At 42.2% G+C, this 21,645-nt stretch overlaps 1 protein-coding gene across 1 annotated transcript in view; it reads right to left on the bottom strand.

Annotated features, from left to right (window-relative positions):
* Positions 1–3,616, bottom strand: part of HTATIP2 (HIV-1 Tat interactive protein 2) — a 17,719-nt gene extending 14,103 nt beyond the window's left edge. Inside the window, exons 1-3 of the mRNA XM_007457625.1 lie at positions 3,504–3,616; positions 2,978–3,173; positions 1,097–1,204 (exon numbers count right to left, since the gene is read on the bottom strand). Of these exons, the coding sequence (XP_007457687.1) occupies positions 1,097–1,204; positions 2,978–3,173; positions 3,504–3,616 (417 nt within the window). The remainder of the gene's footprint in view (positions 1–1,096; positions 1,205–2,977; positions 3,174–3,503) is intronic.
* Positions 3,617–21,645: the final 18,029 nt, after the last annotated feature.

The raw sequence follows: 21,645 nt of genomic DNA, 5'->3' as shown, positions 1-21,645 counted from the left end.
AGCTGAGCAGCAGGAAAATGACCCTTCCTAGGAGAGATAATGTGCCAATTCCCGGGAGAGTCAACTTCTCGATAATCCACACTTCCCAGCACAGAGCTCAAAACTCAGATGTGTTCCCACGGGCGCATGGTAGAACTACAGAAGATTTGGAAATTTGTCCCTACTGAAAGCATAAATAGAATTATTCTTTGGATCACCAGAAAGCCCAGAGAAATACATCTGAGCCTAACTCCTTGGTTGGTATAAACCAACAGTTCTGTGCTCTCCAAATGATTCTGATGCATGGGCCTGTTTATAAACCTATGGTAAGCCCCCATGGCAGCATCATGGTTCTGCACGTTCAAAAGACATGTTTAACTCCAGCAAGTAAATTTTGTCAAAGGGATAAACTATAGTCAAGGTATAAATTAAATAAGATGTACGTAGTAACACTTGCCCAGGATCTACATAGTAAGCTATGATTTCTATCTATGTAGTAAAATTTGACTTCTATACAGAGGCTGAAGCAATTTAGAACATCATTTAAAAAAAAGAATAAAATGTGTTAGGACAGTTCTGCGTCAGTTAAGGCTGAATCACCACTGGGGTTGAATCATCGATGGAGGCTGAGTCATCACCGGAGGCTAGCTGAATCGTGCCTCTGTTCTGATGTTCTAGCCCAGAAGTTTAAAGCTTGGCACGAAAACAGGTTGAAGCAAATCACTCAAGTGAGAGAGAACGCTTTAAGTTTAAGACATTTATAAAGAAACCAAAATAACTTACTGCTAAGAGCATGAGCCAGTTACTTTTACTCAGACATAATGGTTTGCGTAAGTCAGGGCAAGTAGTGACCACGATATCTGCAAAAGGCAAGACCACGTAAATATTTATGACATCTCCAGCACACAGGCCTGAACTCAAGGATTATGCTGAAGGAAAGATGAACTTATAAGTACTATTCAAAGTATAGCAAAGGCTAGGGCAGTATATGGAATCTTAAATGATAAGAGCTAATTTACACTTAAGCACAGCAAATATAAAGCAAAAGAGGGAGCAAAAATGGAATCTTCGACATTACTGACCAGAGAAAAGGGAAAAGGGTAGATTCCTTCCTTACCGCCCCAGCTTTCTTTCTGGTGGTACCCAGGCAACAGAATCCAACATCATGACCTTGAAAGGCAGAAGCGAAGTCATCCAGTTTCTCAAAGTCCACTACTTCTTGATTCTAGACACCAAAGACATAGCTGTATATTGCTTGATGTTATTAAAACAAAAAAACAGACAAAAAATACCCCCTCTAGATTTAAAGAATGACAGAACATTACTAAAGAGTCCACCCACTTAACATCAAATTTTGCAAGCTCATCTTCTCCCACCAAAAAGCAATTAATCTGAATTCAAAAATCAACAATGTACTTATACGTCCACAGTACACACAATTGGACTAGGTGTGATCTAGATCTCTAAAGTCAGGTTCAATTATAATTTTCTCTCTGGAAAAATAAAAGACCTGTCTGTATACTACCAGGAGAAATACCAATGAGGTATAATGTTGGCGAAGGAAATGGTGTTTGGAGTCTCAAAACCTAGGTTTGAGTCTTGGGTCTGCTACTTACTAGGCATGTTAATAATTTTGGCCAAGTTACTTATATGTCTCAGTTTCTTCAGCAGTAAAATGTGAATGAAAATCTTTCCCTCAGTCTACTCCACGACCCACCTGCATTAGAATCAGTCAGCAGGTGCTTGACAAAAAGGCATATTCCTAGGTCTCACACCAATACTCCTGAATCAGAAACTGCACCCTCGGTAATTCTCATGCCCATGGAAATTTAAGAACCTCCATCTCACCTCTTAAGTTTGTTGTGAAGCTTAAAAAAGAAAAGTTTGGGAAGTTCCCATCATTCAGGACTTTAAATAAAATGTTGCTTTCCCTCTCTACTACTGACTCTTTCAAAAGCATTTTCCTGGCACCATACACAATGCCGAAGAAAAGTATGTTTACAAAAAGTGCCTGACCAAAAGAGGCGCCACCAAAACTCAACTGTCAAAGCACGGAACTCAATTTCAGTTTCTAATGACCAGAGGTGTCTGACACACCCCCATGAAGCCAGACGATGAAGATCACATATTACCTGCCTAAGTCTGAACAAAGATGTCCATTTTAACAGAAAAGTCCTGAGGGACCAAAGACATATGCAAAATGACCTGATCATGGACCTGCAGGAGTCATGAACATTTATTTGTGAGACCGTTTGTTATTTGGAATGTTCTACCTGTGGGTCCAGGCTGGGGGTGGGGGTGGGGGTGGGGTCTCAGAATTAACACTATAGTTTAATTTACTGCAGTTCACAAATAACTCCATTTACAAGGGGAAAGGAATCTCCACCGAGCTCAGGTTTCAAATATTTAGGGGATTAACACCAGACTGAAGTCTGGTCTATCAGTGGGTTAACCACGAAAAGTGTAAGTGACAGGAAAGGGACTATTCCACTTACAGACACAAGCCTGCAGCCCTGAGAAGTCAGGCAGGGATAATTCTTGTAGGTGAATAACCCCACCTCTCAGTGCCATAGACCTTTCCCCCTCTGCAAAGCAATTTCTGATTTGCTAACGTTAGTGTGTAGTGGACAGGTAGACAAAACAAGCAATGGGGTTGAGAAAATTACCCAAGGTCAAAGGGCTTTTTTTTCTAGAAGCCAGCTTAAAGGACCCTGGAAACATGGCTCTTCTCTGTCTCCCTAGACCCCCTTACACTTAGGCCCCATTTTATGGGGACAAAGCCTGAGAGAAGGGCTTTGTCCAAGGCCTGGCAGTGAGGGGGAGGCCCACCTGGACCTACAATCCAGCTTCCAGTAAGGCCTCTCACAGACCAATCGTGGTCACGCTCTGAACACCTCCTGCTGCCACTGCAGGGCAATGTTCAGCCTCGCAGCATAAAATATGCTCACTCTGAAGAACCACTGCGGGTACATTTTTGAGTCCCAGCTCAAATACCCACCACGTTTTTATAAGCTTCCTCGTCGAAGGTGAGCTTCCTCCGGCCAATCAGCGTGACTTTGGAAAAGAGGCCCTGCTCCAGGATTTCTTTCAAGAGCACTCTGCCGGTTTCCCCGCTGGCACCCAAAATAAAGACGGATTTATTCTGCATCCTAAAGTCTTCCCGAAGCCTCGGTAGCGCTTCTGTCTCGGCCATGCTACAGAAATAACATTAACAGGTGCCGGTCTCGGGATATTTAAAGGGACAGCCGTGCTTACCCTGGGAACAAAGGTTATTTGTTCTGGAGGAAGATACGGTTATTCTCTGCAGTCTAGGCGCGGGGGAAAGTGCAGAGTCACCCTCAGGGCGGGGCGCCGTATTGGTTCCCCGCTTCTGAGCCAACCCACACCTTGGAAGGGGCTGGAACAGGGACTGCGCCCGGGTACCAGGAGGCCTCGTTCCCCCACGGTGTCCCCGACTCCGGCCCCTCCTGCCTCCGCCCGCAGGGGCGCGGAGCCCAGCCTGGTCCCGCACGCGAAGGGTTTACCTGGAGCCGGCCCCCGGCCCCGCGTCCTCAGGCTGCAGCAGGAGCAGCGCGACCACCAGGGCCGCCGCCGCCGCCGCCGCAACCGCCGCACTCAGGCCTGCGGGCCGGGACATCCGGCCATCCCTCCGGCTAGGCGCTTTCCTCCCCTCGCCCGACTCTGCGGGGCCCCTCCCCGGTCCGCGCCTACCCGACTTCGTCTTCCGGGTGACTTTGCTCTATCGCTGCTCACCCCGCCCACAGGGGCGGGATGCGGAGGGGTGGCCCGAGCGTGGACCAGAGGGTGCCTGGACGCCGGCGTGGGGGGCCCAGAACACGTGCGCAGCACCAGGCGAGGTAGGAAGCGCGGAGACGACTTCCTAAATAATCTCCGGAACCTTCTCCCCGGCGTTTTTCCTCACCACCTGGGCTGAGCTCGCCCTCCTCCAAGGCCTCAGCCAATAGACTTGACCTTCGTTTATCCCTTTCTAAAACCTGTAATGTCAACTGTGTGTTGGACATCTTCATCTTGCATTCAGCACATCAAAACGTAACCCTTCCCTTGTAACCACCCCAAACAGCAATAAAACCAGTCTACTCCTTGCCTCTCTTCAGTGTCACTGTCCCTATTCGTCCGTACAATCTGCATTCACCCCTTCCCTCTCAAGTCAGAAATTCCGGACTGTCACCTTTGACTCCTTTCTCTGCCTTACCACATTCTAGATTAATCACCAAGGCCTACTATCTTCTCTGCCTTTCAAATATTCTCTCATGTGATTCAAGTTCTCTCTGTATCTCACCAGTACAACTGGTTTCCCCGCTCAGGTTCTAGATGGTTGACCCAGGGCGACCTTCCACACCTGATCTCCTGTTCACCCTCCAGAGCCAAGATCCGTGGTTTAGAACATAACTATCTACACTGGGCCTATCCTGGATCCTGAAAGTCCTGGACAGGAGTTAGGATCACACGCTAGAATCTGAACAACACAGTGTTGTGGACATTGGTCATTTTTGGCTGCCCAGCATTCAAACATATCTTATTATAGGGAATTCCAAAATAAGTGGGAGACAGGGCCCTTACCTGCCACTCTAGAAGCCAAGTGAAATATGTTCCCCCTCCCAACTCCTAGAAGATTATTATATGTAGGTGAGATCTAGACTCAGCCAATCAGACACTCTCATCCAGGTTTTTTTTACTTTGTGGGGAGTAATAAAAAGATGCGGTGGAAAACTGAGATACAGTTTGGTTGGGTGGAGCAAAGATACAGGATAATGGCATCGTGGGATCTGTCAGTGATCTGATTATCTGATTGTTTGCTTTGCTTCCTTTAATTCCTGCCTGTTTTCAAAGCCTGTTTGTTATACTTCCTGTTATTCCTGCAATAATTTCATTTTCTGCTTAAGCTACTTTCTGTTGCTTGCAGTCTAAAACCTTGACTGATACAGAGCAGAGTGGTTTGTTGCACATTGGCCTGCCACAGTGCCTGAACTCTTCCCTTTGAGCTCCTAATGCTTTTCTACTAAAATGCAGCTGAAAATCTTGTCAGCTAACACTGTCTCAAGAATTCATTCATCAAACCTGCTGCACTGATTTTCTTTTTTAAAAAATTGTAGCATAATTAATATACAATAAAATGCACGGGGGCTTCCCTGGTGGCGCAGTGGTTGAGAGTCCGCCTGCCAATGCAGGGGACACGGGTTCGTGCCCCGGTCCGGGAAGATCCCGCATGCCGCGGAGCGGCTGTGCCCGTGAGCCATAGCCACTGAGCCTGCATGTCCGGAGCCTGTGCTCCGCAACGGGAGACACCACAACAGTGAGATTCCCGCGTACTGCAAAAAAAAAAAAGCACGAATGCAAAAGGTTCAGTTCCAAGATTTTAAACAATTGCGCATACACCTAGGTAATCACCACCTAAAACAAGATACAGAACATTTCTTTCACCCCAGAAAGTGCCTTCAATCCCTCCACGTCCCAGAGGCAACCACCTTCTGACCTATCAATACAGATTAGTTTTGCCTGTTATAGAACTTCACTAAATAGAATCATACAGCATGTACTCTTTTGTGTCTCCAGTTTTTTTTGCTCAAGATAATGTTTTTAAGATTCATCCCTATTGTTTACAGGGCTGCGTTATGACCTTCACGGGTCCTAGGGACTTCATGGGCCCCTTCCTTCATAAAAAATAAAATTTAAAATATATCTCTTATAACTGTGTTACTATAATGACAAATATATCTGTCTTATGTAATAAAATATTTTCTTCAACCTAAAAGTTCATTTTTTCCTTCTGATTTTAAAAGAAATTAAAACATTTTCACGGGCCTGGGCTCTGTGCCTACTATGCTGAATGGGTAAGTGAACCCTGGTTGATGTATCAGCAGTTTATTCATTTTTATTGCTGAGCAGCAGTCCAGTGTATGACTATCCCAACACATGTTTAATCATTCTCGTACGGATGGATATTTAGTCTGTTTCTTGTTTTTTGCTCCTATGACTGAGGCTCCCATGAACATTCTTGTACCAGTGGACGTATGTTTTCATTACTCTTAGGTTAATACCTAGGAGAGGAATGACCAAAGAGTTGGCTAAGGTGGGTGCACTATTTTATTCTCCAAGCCACTCGGTATCAATCAATGGTGAAAATCAATCTTGGTAATTTTAGGCATTCCAGTGGATGGTAAGTGGTCAAATGGCTCATCTTTCTTTTAGCAACAGAGTCCTGAGTTTTATCAGACCACGTGGCTGACTATTTAGATTCTATATTTCCCAGCATCACTTGCAAGCTGATGTGACCATGTGACGATGTTTTAGCCAATGAGCTGCAAGCAGAGATAATATGTGCATATTTGAATCACATTTTAATAAGAAAGCTACCTGCTTTCCCCTCCCTTTCCCTTTCCTCCATTCCTTAGGCCAGGATGTGAATGTGGTACAAGTGAGCCAGCTCTGACCATGTGGAGAAAGACACCCTAGAGGATGTCAGAGTAAGAAGCTGGAACCCGAGTCCCTGGATGACTTCATAGAACAGAGCTGCCTACCTACCCTGGACTGTCCGCCCACCTCTGGGCTGTGGGAGAGAAGTCAACTTCTGTCATGTTGGAGCCACTGTAATTGTGTCACAGCAGCTTAGCCAGAATTTTGCCTAATATAAGATGCTTTTAGTCAATCTTGTCAATGGATACTTACTGATTCTCTAATGTGAGCTAAATACTGTGGTAAGGACTATAGATTTTTCCAGGATGAATCAGACACCAGATAAACGTACTCTCACCTGAGACGGCAAGTTATGAATACTTGGGGAGCTAAATAAAAGTACAAGGTAACATTATCCAACATCTCCCAAACTTTCATAGGGTAACACATGCTAAATGCCAAATGAGTGGACAGACAAGGGATGGAAACTCAGAAAAAGATAAGCCCATGGCTTTTCTTCTCTGACAGTTGGCTAGCAACAAGGCCCTGAGATAATGTGACACACCCTAGGCTACCAGGGGGACAGGGCCACAAAATTTCAGGGCAAATGGGAAGGCAAACACATAACGGAAAAAGGCAAAGGAAACACAAGGAAGCTGGGGTAACATGGAAAGGTCCTGGGCCGGAAGACCTGCCTGCCAAGTCCAAGATGGACATTACCTTTGACTTAGATGAAGTTTCTTCATTTATTTGGCCTCCCTTTTCTTTTCTATAAAATGGAAACTGTTGGGCTTCCCTGGTGGCGCAGTGCTTGAGAGTCCGCCTGCCGATGCAGGAGACGCGGGTTCGTGCCCCGTTTCGGGAAGATCCCACATGCCGCGGAGCGGCTGGGCCCGTGAGCCATGGCCGCTGGGCCTGCGCGTCCGGAGCCTGTGCTCCGCAAATGGGAGAGGCCACAACAGTGAGAGGCCCGCATAACGCAAGAAAAAAAAATAAAATAAAATAAAAAAATAAAAATAAAATGGAAACTGTTTTATTATGTTTACTTTGCTCCAAGAAACAGAGACTCACTCATGTTAACTTGAGTAAAGACGGTGAATATTGTTAAGGATACTCATAGTGTGTAAAGGAGACAGAATCTCCAAGAGATCTGAAAATAGGATCTGCTGTAGGATCGGGCCTCAGGGAGACTGAAACTGGAAAGTAGTTCTGTATTTAGGTCAAATGTAGGGTCTTTAGCATCAGGGATCCACGCATCTTCACTTCAGAGCCATATTTTTAGTGACACCTTAATAAAGACTTTCTGTTTCAAGCAACTGGAACACCAACTCAAAATGTTTTGAGCAAAAAAAAAGAAATACACTGACTCATATCGTTGATAACATCAGTGTGTGCGACAGTCTCAGACATTACTGGAGTCAGGCGGTCAGCCAGCGAGGCCAGGACTCAATCCCTCCTCCTCCCTTGGCTCCGCTATCCTTCATGTCCATCTTACTTGCAGACCCCACAACATGACTCGAAGGCGGCGGGCAGCTCCAGCCTGTCATCCTCTGTTTTAGTCAAGGTCCAAGATAGGAAAGACATGGCACTCAAAGTGGGTGGTCTAAGGCAAGGGTACTAAATGGATGACGTTTCAAAGAGCAAAGGAAGAGAGGGGATCAGTTACCAGAACTGAGACAGAGAGAGCTGTCTCACAGGACCCGTGATCTTCAGTAGAGGAACACAGCCAGTATGCAGCAACCCCACAGAGGAACAGCCAGGCGAATAATAGCCCAGCCTCCCTCTCCTTCCCTCATCTCCTGCTGTTACTCCTAATTGGCTGCAGTCAACTAGAAGTTAGAAGGAGCTTATATTGTGCAGACCAGTTTTCTTCAGGGCACAGAGCAGGGGGCAGAAATGAAGAGAGTGGATTATTCAAGATATGAGTGCATGCTACCAGACTTAAGTCCAACAGAAAAGGGCACAACTGTAAGCAAGAGTCCCCAGCTGTGTCTCCTTAGTTCTGCCTGAGAAGCACTAAGGAGACCCTCCTGACCATCACTGTGGCCAGAGGAACGAAGCCTAGATGGGGCCGACGCCTCCCACATGTCTGTGAGTAGAGAAGGAGGTCGTACCCCCAAGGAAAGTAGCAATTTGGATTCCTTTTCTTTCTTTTTCTTCTCTGATCGCTGTGGCTGAGAAGTAGAGGTCACTATTTAAAAAAAGAAAGAAGAATGGATTTAAACAGTATCTACAGTGGCCATACTTCTTCCCCATTTATTATCCCATTTATTCATATAAATACGTATGCTGAGTGATTTTTTTGCAAAGGAGAGTTATAAATAAATGTAGCATGGCTAAGGTATCTGGTGGGGCAAAAAGAGTTTGGACTTGGAAAAGGTAGGTGTTTGGAAGAAAATGTTTCTGTATTCCCCTGTTACAGAACAAATGCAACCATGAACGGCATTCAACAATTTAGGTAGCTGATTTGGTATATTTATCACGTTCTTGACAGTAATTTTTTTTCCCTTTTGAAAGCTGTACAAGTGGAGAACTGCTGGCATATGTGCTCACATGTTTCCTGCTTCCATGCCAATTTTTTTCATTTTATAGATGGAGAAACTGAGTCACGTATCTGTTAAATATTTGTTCTAAGATCATAGAACTAAAGTTTGATGTCAGGACAAGAACCTGGATATCCAGATCAATGACAAAATGTTTAGCAATACCAGTGCAATTCTAGAATAGTCTTCAGGAAAGCATAATTCCTCTTCTTTTTAGCTGATTGTCCTATTTTGTTGTATTATTCAGGTTCCCTAGCATTTTTGAGAGGGTTCTCTCACTGATCAATGCTGAAGAACAACCTATGCAAAGGCACTGTGGTGGGTGAGAGTATGGCTGGTTTTGAGGGGCCAAAAACCCAGTATGACTGCAATGGAGGCATAAACGCATGGGGTAGGGCTGGGGGAGAGGACACTGGAGAGGCAGGCGGGGGCCAGACTGTACCTGCCCTCGTAAGATAAATCATCACTTATAATTATTATTCAATTTTAATTTTTTAAGTTCAGTAAACTTTATTTCATTGTATTTTTAATGATTTTCCTCTAAGGTAGCCGCATATTACATTAATTACTAGTAATACATTTATTAGTACTTATTACTATTAATACATTTAATAAGGTGTGTAAAAAAGTGAGGACGTTTTAAAAATACTAAGGATAGGTGAGTGTAGAGCACACATGGGATATGACGAATTCATGAAGGAAATATTTGAATGAGAAGAGTCTGTGAAATACTGGCGTACTGGGCATTTTCATCTGCCCCTTCAGATCCACTTTCTACCCTCTGCACCCTTCTCTGTGACCCCAGAGCTAACCTCTAAGGCCCGTATCACCCCAGTTTCCCTTGTCCTGTGGCTTCTAGCTGGATTTGGCCAATGGGAGGCACTGGTTGGATCTGAAAAGGGGAAGAATGTGAGATAAGGGTCTCTACTTCCCCACATCCCTTGCAACAGGGTCACTGTGGGTCGGTCCTCTGCCAAAGGGCACTGCTCCCACCAGACCTCCCTCACAGATACAGGCGCTCTGCAAGGTTCCTGTAACCACCTCCCCACCACACCTCTCACACCCCGGCGTGGTAATGCCTCCGGCTGTTGTCACCATTGGGACGCAGCACCACTCCTTGTTGGGTTTTTCTCAACCCTTGTAAATCTTCTCTTAAATTCTCCTCGCTTATCCCATTTCGACACTCTGCATCTTCCTGCCAGAACCCTGACCGGTATGCCTGACGTGGTGGAACGTATGAACTTTGAAATCAGACATAAGTAGATTTGAATCTTGGCCACTTAGTAGCTGTGTGACCTTGGGCAAGCCCAAGTAGAGAAGCCCAGTATTCATCACCCCAGGAAGACTCTACCCTGTAAGTTCAGGCACATCTATCTCACCAATACAGCCCCAGCTCTTGGGGGTAGTGTTTAATACCTAGTTGGTACCCAAGAAAAACTTTTGTATGGATGGATTTCATCTTTTATGTGACCTAGAAGGAGAGTAAGAGAGCAACTTGTCAAACATTCTTACTTTTCCGGTGATACACAAGTGAAACCAGGTAACTCAGACTGGGACTTGAAACCACGTGCCAGGACTCAAACACAGCCAAAACCCAGATTGGGACTTGAATCCACAGTCTTTTAACTGAAATCACACACCTGGTCTCAGGACTTAATGAAGCTCAGGTTCTTGCTGTCTCATCACAGAAAGAATTCAGTGAGAGACACAGTGATAGGTAAGAAGTGGATTTATTTAGAGAGAAACACACTCCACAGAGTGTGGGCCATCTCAGAAGGTAGGAGAGGCACCGGGGTATGGGGTTGTCAGTTTTTATAGAGGTGGGTAATTTCATAGGCTAATGAGTGGGAGGAGTATTCCAGCTATTTCGGGGAAGGGGTGGGGATTTCCAGGAATTGGGCCACCGCCCACTTTTTGATCCTTACTGTCAGTCTTGGAACTGTCATGGCGCCTGTGGGTGTGTCATTTAGCTTGCTGACATGTTACAGTGAGTGTATACTGGAAGTTGACTCGCCTGCCATCTTGGACCTATTTGGTTCTAATCAGTTTATGTTGTGTCCTCGGGCTAGGTTATGCTTTTAAAGGTTGTGTCCTGCCCTCTTCCCTCCTGTTTCACAAGGCTGAGGTATAACTTGTGCAAGTAGTAAGCCTCAGATGGGCTCTTTCATGGAAGCAACATAGGAAAGGGTTTAAAAAAAAAAAAAAAGGAGAAAACATGGCAAGTAACTCATGGGCAAAGGGTGCCCTGCCCACTCCACCATCCGTCCTTACAGAGTTCATCTCCTTCCCCATATTACCCACTTCAAAAGACAGTTTCCTGGGCTTCCCTGGTGGCGCAGTGGTTGAGAATCTGCCTGCCAATGCAGGGGACACGGGTTCGAGCCCTGGTCTGGGAAGATCCCACATGCCGCGGAGCAACTAGGCCCGTGAGTCACAGCTACTGAGCCTGCGCATCTGGAGCCTGTGCTCCGCAACAAGAGAGGCCGCGATAGTGAAAAGCTCGCGCACCACGATGAAGAGTGGCCCCTGCTCGCTGCAACTAGAGAAAGCCCTCGCACAGAAACGAAGACCCAACACAGCCATAAATAAATAAATATTAAAAAAAAAAAAAGAAAGACAGTTTCCTTCTGAGGGTAAATTCTGTTGAGATAGCATGTATTCTTTCCAACAAAGAGGAAGCAAACAGAGGAAAGGCACATAAAGGACCCAAGGGTCCCATGCAGAAGACAGTGAAGGAGCACCAGATGGGGCAGAGGGTTTATTTGAGACACAGAACCTGATAAGCAGAGAAGCCACAGATGTCACGAACCGTGAAAGTCAAGAAGTGAAGAGATGGTGTTAGTGTCCTAGGGCTGCTGTAACAAATTACCATGAATTGGGTGGCTTATGATAACAGAAATTTTTCTCTCACAGTCCTGGAGGCTAGAAGTCTGAAATCAGTGTGTTGGTAGAGCCATGTTCCCTCTGGAGGCTCTTTCCTTGCTTCTTCCAGCTTCTGGCGGCTTCGGGCATCCCTTGGATTGTGGCTGCAGACTCCTATCTCTGCCTCTGTCTTCACATGGGCTTCTCTTCTGTGCGTCCATGACTTCTCTTCTATCTCTTAGAAAGATACTTGTTGCTGGATTTAGAGCCAACCGAGAGAAATACAGCATGGTCTCATCTGGAGATCCCTAACTTAGCTACACGTGAAAAGATCCTTTTTCCAAATAAGGCCACATTCACAGGATCCAGGGGTTAGGATATGAACATACTTTTTTGGGAGGCGGGGGCACCATTCAACCTACTACAGATGGCAAGCAGAACAAATGTTAGCCAAATTTTAAGCAAAAGAGTTGCTTGATGAGCTCTACATTTAGTGGATAAAAAGGAAGCTGGAAGTAGGGTGCAGAGAAGGGATAAAAATAGAAGAGGGTTTTTGGTTGAAGCTCTTGCCGGATGGGATGAAAGCATGGACCAAATCACTCGCTGCAGGAAAGAGAAGGAGGTAATGCATATGAAAGACCTTATAAAATAACTATCAACCTTGGTTATTTGAAGTTCTCTGCAACAATATAGAAAGAGCATAGGATTTCAAGTTATCAGACCCAGGTGCAAGCCCCAGCTTGTACACTGACTAGCTGTGTACATTCAGTCCAGTCCTTTGTCTCTGCAGCTATAAATTGGGGATAATGGAAAAACCAGTTCACTATACAGATTTATGGCAAAATTCAAATTAGACACCACATGGGAAGTCAGTCTAGGCTGGTAGCTAAGTGTACAGGCCACAGCACCGGTCCACCTGGTTTAAAAATCCCAGCTCTGCCACCAGCTATGTAAGTGACCTTGGGCAAATTGCTTACTTTCTATTCCTTGGTTTTCCCATCTGTAAAGGATAGATGATAATAATTACCTAACTCATGAAGTTTTTGTTGGAGGGTTAAAAGAGATGATCCAAATAAAGCACTCAGTATCTAAAATATAGTAAGCACTGAATAAATATTATCTTATTATGGGAAAGATCTTTGTCAACATCTAAGTACTTACAGCAGTGACTTGCAGTTCTGGCTACAGATGGGAATCTCTTGAAACTTTAGAAAAATAAAGATGCTTGGGCTTTGCCCTAAACCTACTGAATCAGGACCAGTAGTTTTTAAAGATCCTCAGATGATTCTGCTGCACAGTCAAAGGAGAAATTCACCACAGCCCCGCTTTTCCTTTTTGTAAAAGTATCAATACTTACATAGCACTTATGATATGCCAAGGACCATTAACTCACTTAATACCCACAATATCCTTATGAAGCAGGAGTGATTATTACAGATAAGGAAAATGAGCCACAGAGAGGTTAAGCAGATCATCAAAAGTCACACAGTTAGAAAGTGGTAGAGCCAGTATTGGAACTGCAGTCTTCTGGCTCAAACAACTGTAGCAAACAGATTCTCTCAAAGCTATAGTGTCTCTCAAAGCATGTAACCTCTACATCTCAGTTTTCTTATCTGCAAAATGAAGATTATAACATTACTTAATTCCTAGGAGACTTGTGAATATGAAGTGAAATGCTGCCTGTAAAGCACTCAGCAATGTATTTAGTACCTACTTAGCACTAAATGAAAGTCAGCCATTATTAATCATTTTAATATTATCACTAATTATTCAGTTTCATAGAAATATAATGCAGGTTCCAGCTCAAGTCTAACTAATTATCTGAGCCTGCTCGGGCAGGACACCTGATTTAAGGCAATGCAGAATCTATCACTTGCATTTACCTCCTCAGCCTCTGTTCATTTCCAGTGCTCACATGTCAGAGTCCAATGGTGCAGGGGGACTTGAAAAGCCAAAAGGCCTGTGGTACTAGTGAACAAACAAAAACTCAGCAAGACACTGAAGAACAAGCGACACCGCTTCAAGGGGCCCTGTAAGTAAAGGCAAAGTGAAAGGAGAGTGGATACGCTTCCGTCTTCCAAAGAGAATTTCCTACCCTTTAACTTCTTAAGGAAATCAGAGCCCTGACATCAGGATAAGAGAGAGACAGGGAGAGAGTGAAGGAGAGAGAGAGCAAGCAATGAGAACATTCTTGCCAGATAACACATATGACACATACTTCCAAAAAACACATAAATGCATTTTATAGGTTGTGTAAGTCTCTAGGAATAAGAGCTGGAGGAAATTCAAACTGATAAGGTAAATTACAGCCTATTGGGGCTAGGGAAACTCAGGTTACATAATATTTTACAATTCCCAACACAAGCACTGATTAGAGTAACAGACAGAGAGGGAAAAAAAAAATTTAATCTGTAAGAGTGTGTGTTTTGTAGAATTTTTTCAGATCTCTCAACTCCTGGAAGCATCAGCCCTCTTGCTTAGTTTCCACCACAAAGCACAAGAGGGCGCCAGAGACAGTGGAAATTTTTGTTTTCCCAGGAGCCACTCAGTGTTAGAAAGTCTTCTCTGATCTTTATATAAGGATGCTTATTATTAGTTCTCTTGAGTTTTAAAAAATGAAATGCCTATGTGCATAAGTTTATTGGCTAATACTTTCGGGTGATGTGGGTAGTTCACGAGTGAAAACGCTAAAATGTGTGAGCAGTGTTGGAGAATGCAGAGGGTAAGGAAGATTGCTAATGATGGATCAATTCACTTGTCATTTATTAGTTGCTTTCTGTGTGTCTGCTGGTTAGATGCTGCGAGTGCAAAGATAAATGAATCCGCAATTTTCCATTGAACTTATTAATAACATCAGAAGTCAAAATTATCATAACACTTTATTTTTTCTTATTTAAAACTCTTTATCCTCTTCATCTGTTCACCCATTAACGTCTTCAGAGGGATTCTGTGTAATGGTTAAGCACAAGGGATTCGAAGTAAGAGGCAGAGATGAGACAGGTACTAGTATTATTTCCGTTTTACAGATGAGGAAACTGAGAGTAAAAACCACTAAGTAACACATCTCAGATCACACAATTAATAAAGGAAAGAATCAAGATCTGAATCCGTTTCTAGTCTTACTCTTACTGTAAAACTGACATTTTATTCAGAAACTGTCATTCCCCCCAGATGACACAAATACCCTCTGGTATAACACATGTTTAAAAAGTATGACCTCAGTCATTTCTGGTTCCATGTAACAGTGACACATTTCCACACCCCTCGAACCTTCACGGACTTTTCCTTTCCCTGAGTACTGGTCAAAGTCACTATAATCAGAGCCATCAAATGTATCCCTCAATTACCTACTGTGCTATATACTATTTACTAACTGTCTTGCTAGAAAGAACATTCTATGAAGGCAGGACTTTGTTTTGCTCACTGTTACATCCCAACACCTAGGATGGTACCTGACACAGTATAAACACAAAATAAATATTTGTTGAATGAATGAACAAACAAGTGTGGGCTGGCTTTCCTTGACCATGCTGGACAGCTTGGCGAGCAGAACCCTTGAGAACATTACACACTTGATAACATTGGTCAAAAATCCTTGTTTGTTTCTTCCACATCGTCACATTGTAGGAGCGAAACACACACACACACACACACACACACACACACATTGACTGATAGATATATCAACTCTACCCTTAAAATGAGCTCATTTCCCTCAGACTCCACAGCAGGATTCTGTGAGCGCCTGGTGAGTACAATGAAACTGAGTGTGAAAGTTCCCAAACTCTGTTCTAGGCTCCATCCCTAAGAGCAAGGCAGGGTCTACATTCTTGGCACTGTTGTGATGGAACTGGCCCCATCATAGAGTCTGAAAGGTCTGGGGTCTCATTCTAGCTTTTCCACTTGCCAGCCATGTGGCCTTGGACAAATCCTTTAGTCTCACTGGACCTTCATTTCCTTGGATGTAAAATAGAAATAATCGCTCAGCTTTTTGTGAGGATCAAATTACATGGTTATGGGGCTTCCCTGGTGCTGCAGTGGTTGAGAGTCCGCCTGCCGATGCAGGGGACACGGGTTCGTGCCCCGGTCTGGGAAGATCCCACATGCTGCGGAGTGGCTGGGCCCGTGAGCCATGGTCACTGAGCCTGCGCGTCCGGAGCCTGTGCTCTGCAATGGGAGAGGCCACAGCAGTGAGAGGCCCGCGTACCGCAAAAAAAAAAAAAAAAAATTACATGGTTATGAAAACATTAAAAAACCAAGCAAGATATATAAGGGAAGACATAAATTGAATTCATACATTTTTAAGTAAAATAGGCTAAAAAATCTCATTGTGATTACTGAATTCCTTATATTGATTGGTCCGGGTGGGTAACATAGGATTTGGCTAAAGGCAAAATGGAAACAATTTATTCAAACACGATTTGGAAGAAATCAGTTTAGTTGAAATTAAATTGGCTCAGAGGATAATTTGGTCAAAAGAAAAGTTTGATGAAAACAATCTTCTCAGTTACTGGTTTTACAAAAATTGGTTATTTTGGTTTACTTTGGGGAGAGTCTTTTTACATCTGTTGGCATTTTTGTCACTTAAAAAAAATTTCTCAGAGTTTCTTTTCTTCTTCCTGTTTAAAGTCATTTTAAGGATGCCTGGAACTGGGTTTTTCATCAGCTTGACCATTTGTCAAATGTGTTTCCTCTCAGGAGATACGATTAACATCGATTAATTATTTGTAACTGGGAATTCATAATTGACTAATTATAAAAATGAATTACCAGAACACAGTCAACTTCTCAGCGATAAATATTGCAGTTTCTCTTTCAAACATTTGAGCTGTTGGAAACTGGCTGCTTTGGGGTCTTTTCACCACTTTTATGCAATTTACTGTTAACAGAGGGTAATGAAGGGAAGAAAATCTTGCAGGGAAGAAGCATTCAGGATTCCAGCGTGTACAAAGCCACCATTCTGCTAAGAGCCTTCTAAAACCTCAATGTAAATTTAAAACTAGCAGGCAAACTCAACTGTGGTAGTGGAAAAGAGAAGATTGGGTGGAAGGAAGGCAGTGAGATTTTAATAATCTTGATGCTGTAAACTTGGTTGAAAGCACGAGAGGGCAGTGCGGCGCTAACTGTCTCAGCACCGACTGCCTGAAATACACACAGACTTGCATCTAAACATGACATTAAGGAAAGGAAAGAAGTCGAACTCACAGAAACAGAAAGTAGAATGATGTTTGTCAGGATCTGAGAGGTGGGGGAAATGGGGAAGGTTAGTAAAAGGATACAAGCGTTCTGTAAAATGGATGTATTGGTTCACAGGATCCTTGGAAGGATTAAATAAGACAATGTATGGGAAGAGCCTGGGACATAATAGCTGCAGTATAACTGATAACTATTATTATTGTTGAATTTTATTTTCATAGTATTTACCATTTCTGAACAAGATAAGTGATATACAATCTGATTATAACAGCAGACAGTTTACTTTCATCCTCATCATGGATGAAAAGTGTAACTAGTTTAGCCCTGTCACATTCATTCTCATGCTGAAAAACCATCTAATGACTGTGGAAATCAGTATAACTCATTCAAATATAGAAATCAGATTTCTTGAAGAGCCAGAGCAGATGAAAATGTACTATTATGTGTTAAGATGATGCTAAGAAAAATTTTCTGAGCACAGCCCAGCAAGCCAAGAATTTATAATCCAGTTTTTCTTGTCAAATCCCAATACCTGATTCAATAACGATAGTCATAATAATGACAGTAGTCCTTATTTTTCCAGTCAACAAGACTGCTAAGCCTTAACTGACGAGAAGAATTCACCTGGGCATCCAAGTCAACCTGTCATAAGGTCAATCATGATAAATCACTGTACTATGGATAAATCACTCAGCAAATAAATATTGGCTGGTGAGAGTATAAAGAAAAAAGCACCAAGGAATAGAAGGAGTCACAGAAGCTGCCTGGTCCACTAGAGATTATTGTGTGAGAATCTAACACTTAATAGCAGTTCAGAAATATTTCTACCAACCACTACTGGCCTGGACAAATACAGTCTGAATCAAGAATTCATTTGGAATATTACTCCGCCATAAAAAAGAACAAAATAATGGCATTTGCAGCCACACAGATGGACCCAGAGATTGTCATACTGAGTGAAGTAAGTCAGACACAGAAACACAAATATCATATGATATCGCTTATATGTGGAATCTAAAAAAAGGGTACAAATGAACTTATTTACAAAACAGAAGTAGAGTCACAGATGTACAAAATAAACTTATGGTTACCAGGGGTTAAGCAGGAGAGGGATAAATTGGGAGACTGGGATTCACATATACACACTACTATATATAAAATAGATAACTGATAAGAACCTATCATATAGCACTGGGAACTCTACTCAATACTCTGTAATGGCCTATTATGGGAAAAGAATATAAAAAAAGAGTGGATATGTGTATACGTATAACTGATTCACTTTGCTGTGTTGCTAACACAACATTGTAAATCGACTACACTCCAATAAAAATGAAAAAATAAAAGAGACTTCGGAAAGTACAGTTTGACCCAAAGACTGAATAACTGTTGCAAACAGTAATCATTGAGGTGGTATCCATTGTAGAAAACACCTTAGCTGGAAATTATTCATGTCCATTCAAACTGGGTTTTCCTTAAGTTTTTACCTTTACACCTGGTTAGTATTTCCTTTTCAGTGAAAAATGTGCACCCTTTTGAACATGGAGGCTGAACTAGCCTGAATAGCTCCTGGAAAAGTTTTTTGTATAAATGAATGTGCACTCTGAAAAAAAAAAAAAAGAATTCATTTGGGAATTGAAAAGTGGAAAGACTTAGGTTTACCCCCAAGTTATATATAAGCAAAAAGAAGAGAGTAAAGTCGGCTGATAATATTTTAAGTTTCTTTTGTTGAACTGAATACTCTGTGTTATATGCATTTTTTAAATCTTTTAAATTAAAAGATAGCGCTCTGCTTCATATTCTTTTTGGTACAAATCTAGCTATATGTAAAGGAATGAAATTAAATGAAAACATAGTAATTACATTTTAAAATAAACACGTGCTTGTTGTGTTAAAATAATTACATATGCTTATTAAGAGAAAACATCCAAAACGCAAGTATTTATTCCAAGATAATGTAATTTTGGCAATAGTTTCGTTATGCTAACACAACAAAAATAACCCCCATATATAACCCACGTTACACTGGAGATGATTCACCATTTTCTCCAGTAACTTCAAAACCATCTGCTTTAATTAGCTCTGCTTATTACAAAATCATCCTTCTGTTTTCTAACATGCTATAAAAATGGATATCAAAATTACTATCTTCAAGGTATTGTGCTTTTGAATGAACTATCTGAATTGCAAGGACTATCATATAGGATTATACAATAAAAAACAAAAATGTGCTCTTTGTAGGAAAACTAGTGATTTAAATCAAACCTACTGGAATTCAAAGAGAGGGAAGGTTATCAACTGGCTAACTATGGTTAGTGGCCACAGGATGAATGACTTCATCTGCAAACCAAATTCCTCAGTTTAAAATTGGATGGCCTTTTCCCTTGAAATTGCTTGGACCCCTCCAAGCACACACTTTCTACAGAGCCAACGTGAATTCATCTGGTTGGCATTACTCTCTTTTTCCAGGATAAGATGGACTGCCTGAGAACATTAGCTCCTTCTGTAGTCATAGTTCAAAAGTGGACCTAACTGTTAGTAAACCATGCTAATTGTCAGAAACAGATGCTTTAATATGGGTAAGTTATTCTTGACAGTGTAATCATGGCATGATGATCTGCCCTTGGCATGATGATCTGCCCCTGAAATAAAGATTCCAGAATTCTAGAATTTAAGAGTTGAAGGAGACTTTTAAATCATTTAGCTCTTCTTGTAGCCACTGTTCGGATTAGGCTGGAGATTCTTCTGACTTGTAAAACTCCCCAAGGCTGAAGATTCTATTCCTAGCTTACTAGCTGATTCTAAGCACTTACTAACACAGATGTCTAAGTCCTTTCCTAGAGCCCAAAGTGAATCTGATGTTTTTGTTGTGGTCCCCATAAATTTCCAAATGTATACGCCATGCTGTTGTAGAAGGACTACTGAACTTAGAATCAAAATACCTGGACTTGGGCTTCCCTGGTGGCGCAGTGGTTGAGAGTCCGCCTGCCTGCCAATGCAAAGCTCATAATCCTTACCTATCTCAAAGGAGGTTGTGAGAATCAAATGAGCTAAGGTATGTAAAAACATGCAATAATTATAAAGCTGCAGACTTTCACCCTAAGCCTTATGGTATTAGGAAGTTTAGAAAGAAATAAAGATTTAGGGCTTAGATCTTAAATAATTACGCCATTAGGAATCTTGGTTATGATAGTTCTCAGTCTACACTAGACAAACCACTCACTTAGGGGTCTGACCCCTAGGCCCCAAATCTACAAAATTTCAACATCCATCCATTGCTCTCAGACCCTTTTCAAGCAGTTTGTGAACTGTAAATCATCATACGAATTAAGCTGTTACAAAAATGACTAGTACTATTATAATAAGAGCCGGTGAGCCACCTGTTTCAGAAAAGCCTCAGGCTAGATTGTCTAATAAGAGCTGGGGTGAGGAGTTTTTCCTTGGAACCTATAAGGCTTATCCTTTATGAATAAATCTAGTTACCAAGGAACTCGACTAGCCAAAGAATCACATGATCCTAACATGCTAGCCAGCAACCCCAAAGTCAAAGGACCATTGTGACAAACAAAGTAGCAAGAAAGTATGTCATGTGCACAGCACTTTGCAGTTTTCTAAGCTCTTCCATGTGTTACAAACCAAATGTGTAATATGACTGCATCATGGGAGTAATCTCAGTAATCTGAGAGGTGACAACAAAAAGGAAGGAAATATGAGTTAAACCACTTAAATATCTTAAAACTGTAAAATACATTAAATACACAGATGTATACCAAACTGAGCTATGATACTAACATCCATCAGAATGTAAATCTGTGCCATTCATATAAAGAAGAAGAGATCTGTGCCTACTCAGCATTTATTTCCCTTTTTCCCATTCTTTGCTCTGGGAAAACATCATTCATGTCCAGCTCTATGTACTTTGGGTGGTATTGACCTCATCCTTTGGTCTTAGGGTTGGCCCTGATTGATCTAAACCAGTTTGGATAATCTTAATCTCTGTCATTACTCAGGAGCCATCCAATCACACTAAAACCTAGAACTTTTGTTTGGAGGATATGGGAAGCATCTTCCTCCCCACCCCCCAGAATGTGAAAGAGAAAGTCTTTAGCCCAGTGTGCTGCTGGCAGCTATCCTGAGACTGTAGAGAAAAGAATGGCACGTTATGCAACTCAGGGCTTTTGGGTTATGAAAGCCAATACCTTCCCTCTAGATTTAAGCTTTGAAATTGATTTTCTGTTCTTGCCACACAAATCATTTGACATATTATTTAATATATAAGGGACTTTGCCATCATATATTGCATGATTGGACACTCACAATGACTCAGTGACTCATCTCCATTGTATAAAAGAGGAAAGACGTCTCCGGTAAATTCATGACTTGCCTAAGGTCCATACCAGGTAAATGTTAGAGCCAGAAATGGAACTAGGTGTTCTGGTCTAAAACAATTACTTTTCACTCTACCCTGTCATGTTGAAATGCCAAATTAAGGGCAGATTTTTAAACTTTCATGACCTAGGCAACATATAAGATTTTTCAATTATTAATGTTATTAAAACATGGTAGACACATATTATAAAATGAAGAATCTCAATTTTGGTTTTCAGCAATGGTTGGATTCCTTAATTTTTTTTTTTTTTTTTTTTTTTTT

Source organism: Lipotes vexillifer, unplaced genomic scaffold, assembly GCF_000442215.2.
Source record: "Lipotes vexillifer unplaced genomic scaffold, Lipotes_vexillifer_v1.1 scaffold505, whole genome shotgun sequence".
In the NCBI taxonomy this organism is placed as follows: Eukaryota; Metazoa; Chordata; class Mammalia; order Artiodactyla; family Lipotidae; genus Lipotes; species Lipotes vexillifer.
This window is presented reverse-complemented; position numbering and strand designations above follow the sequence as displayed.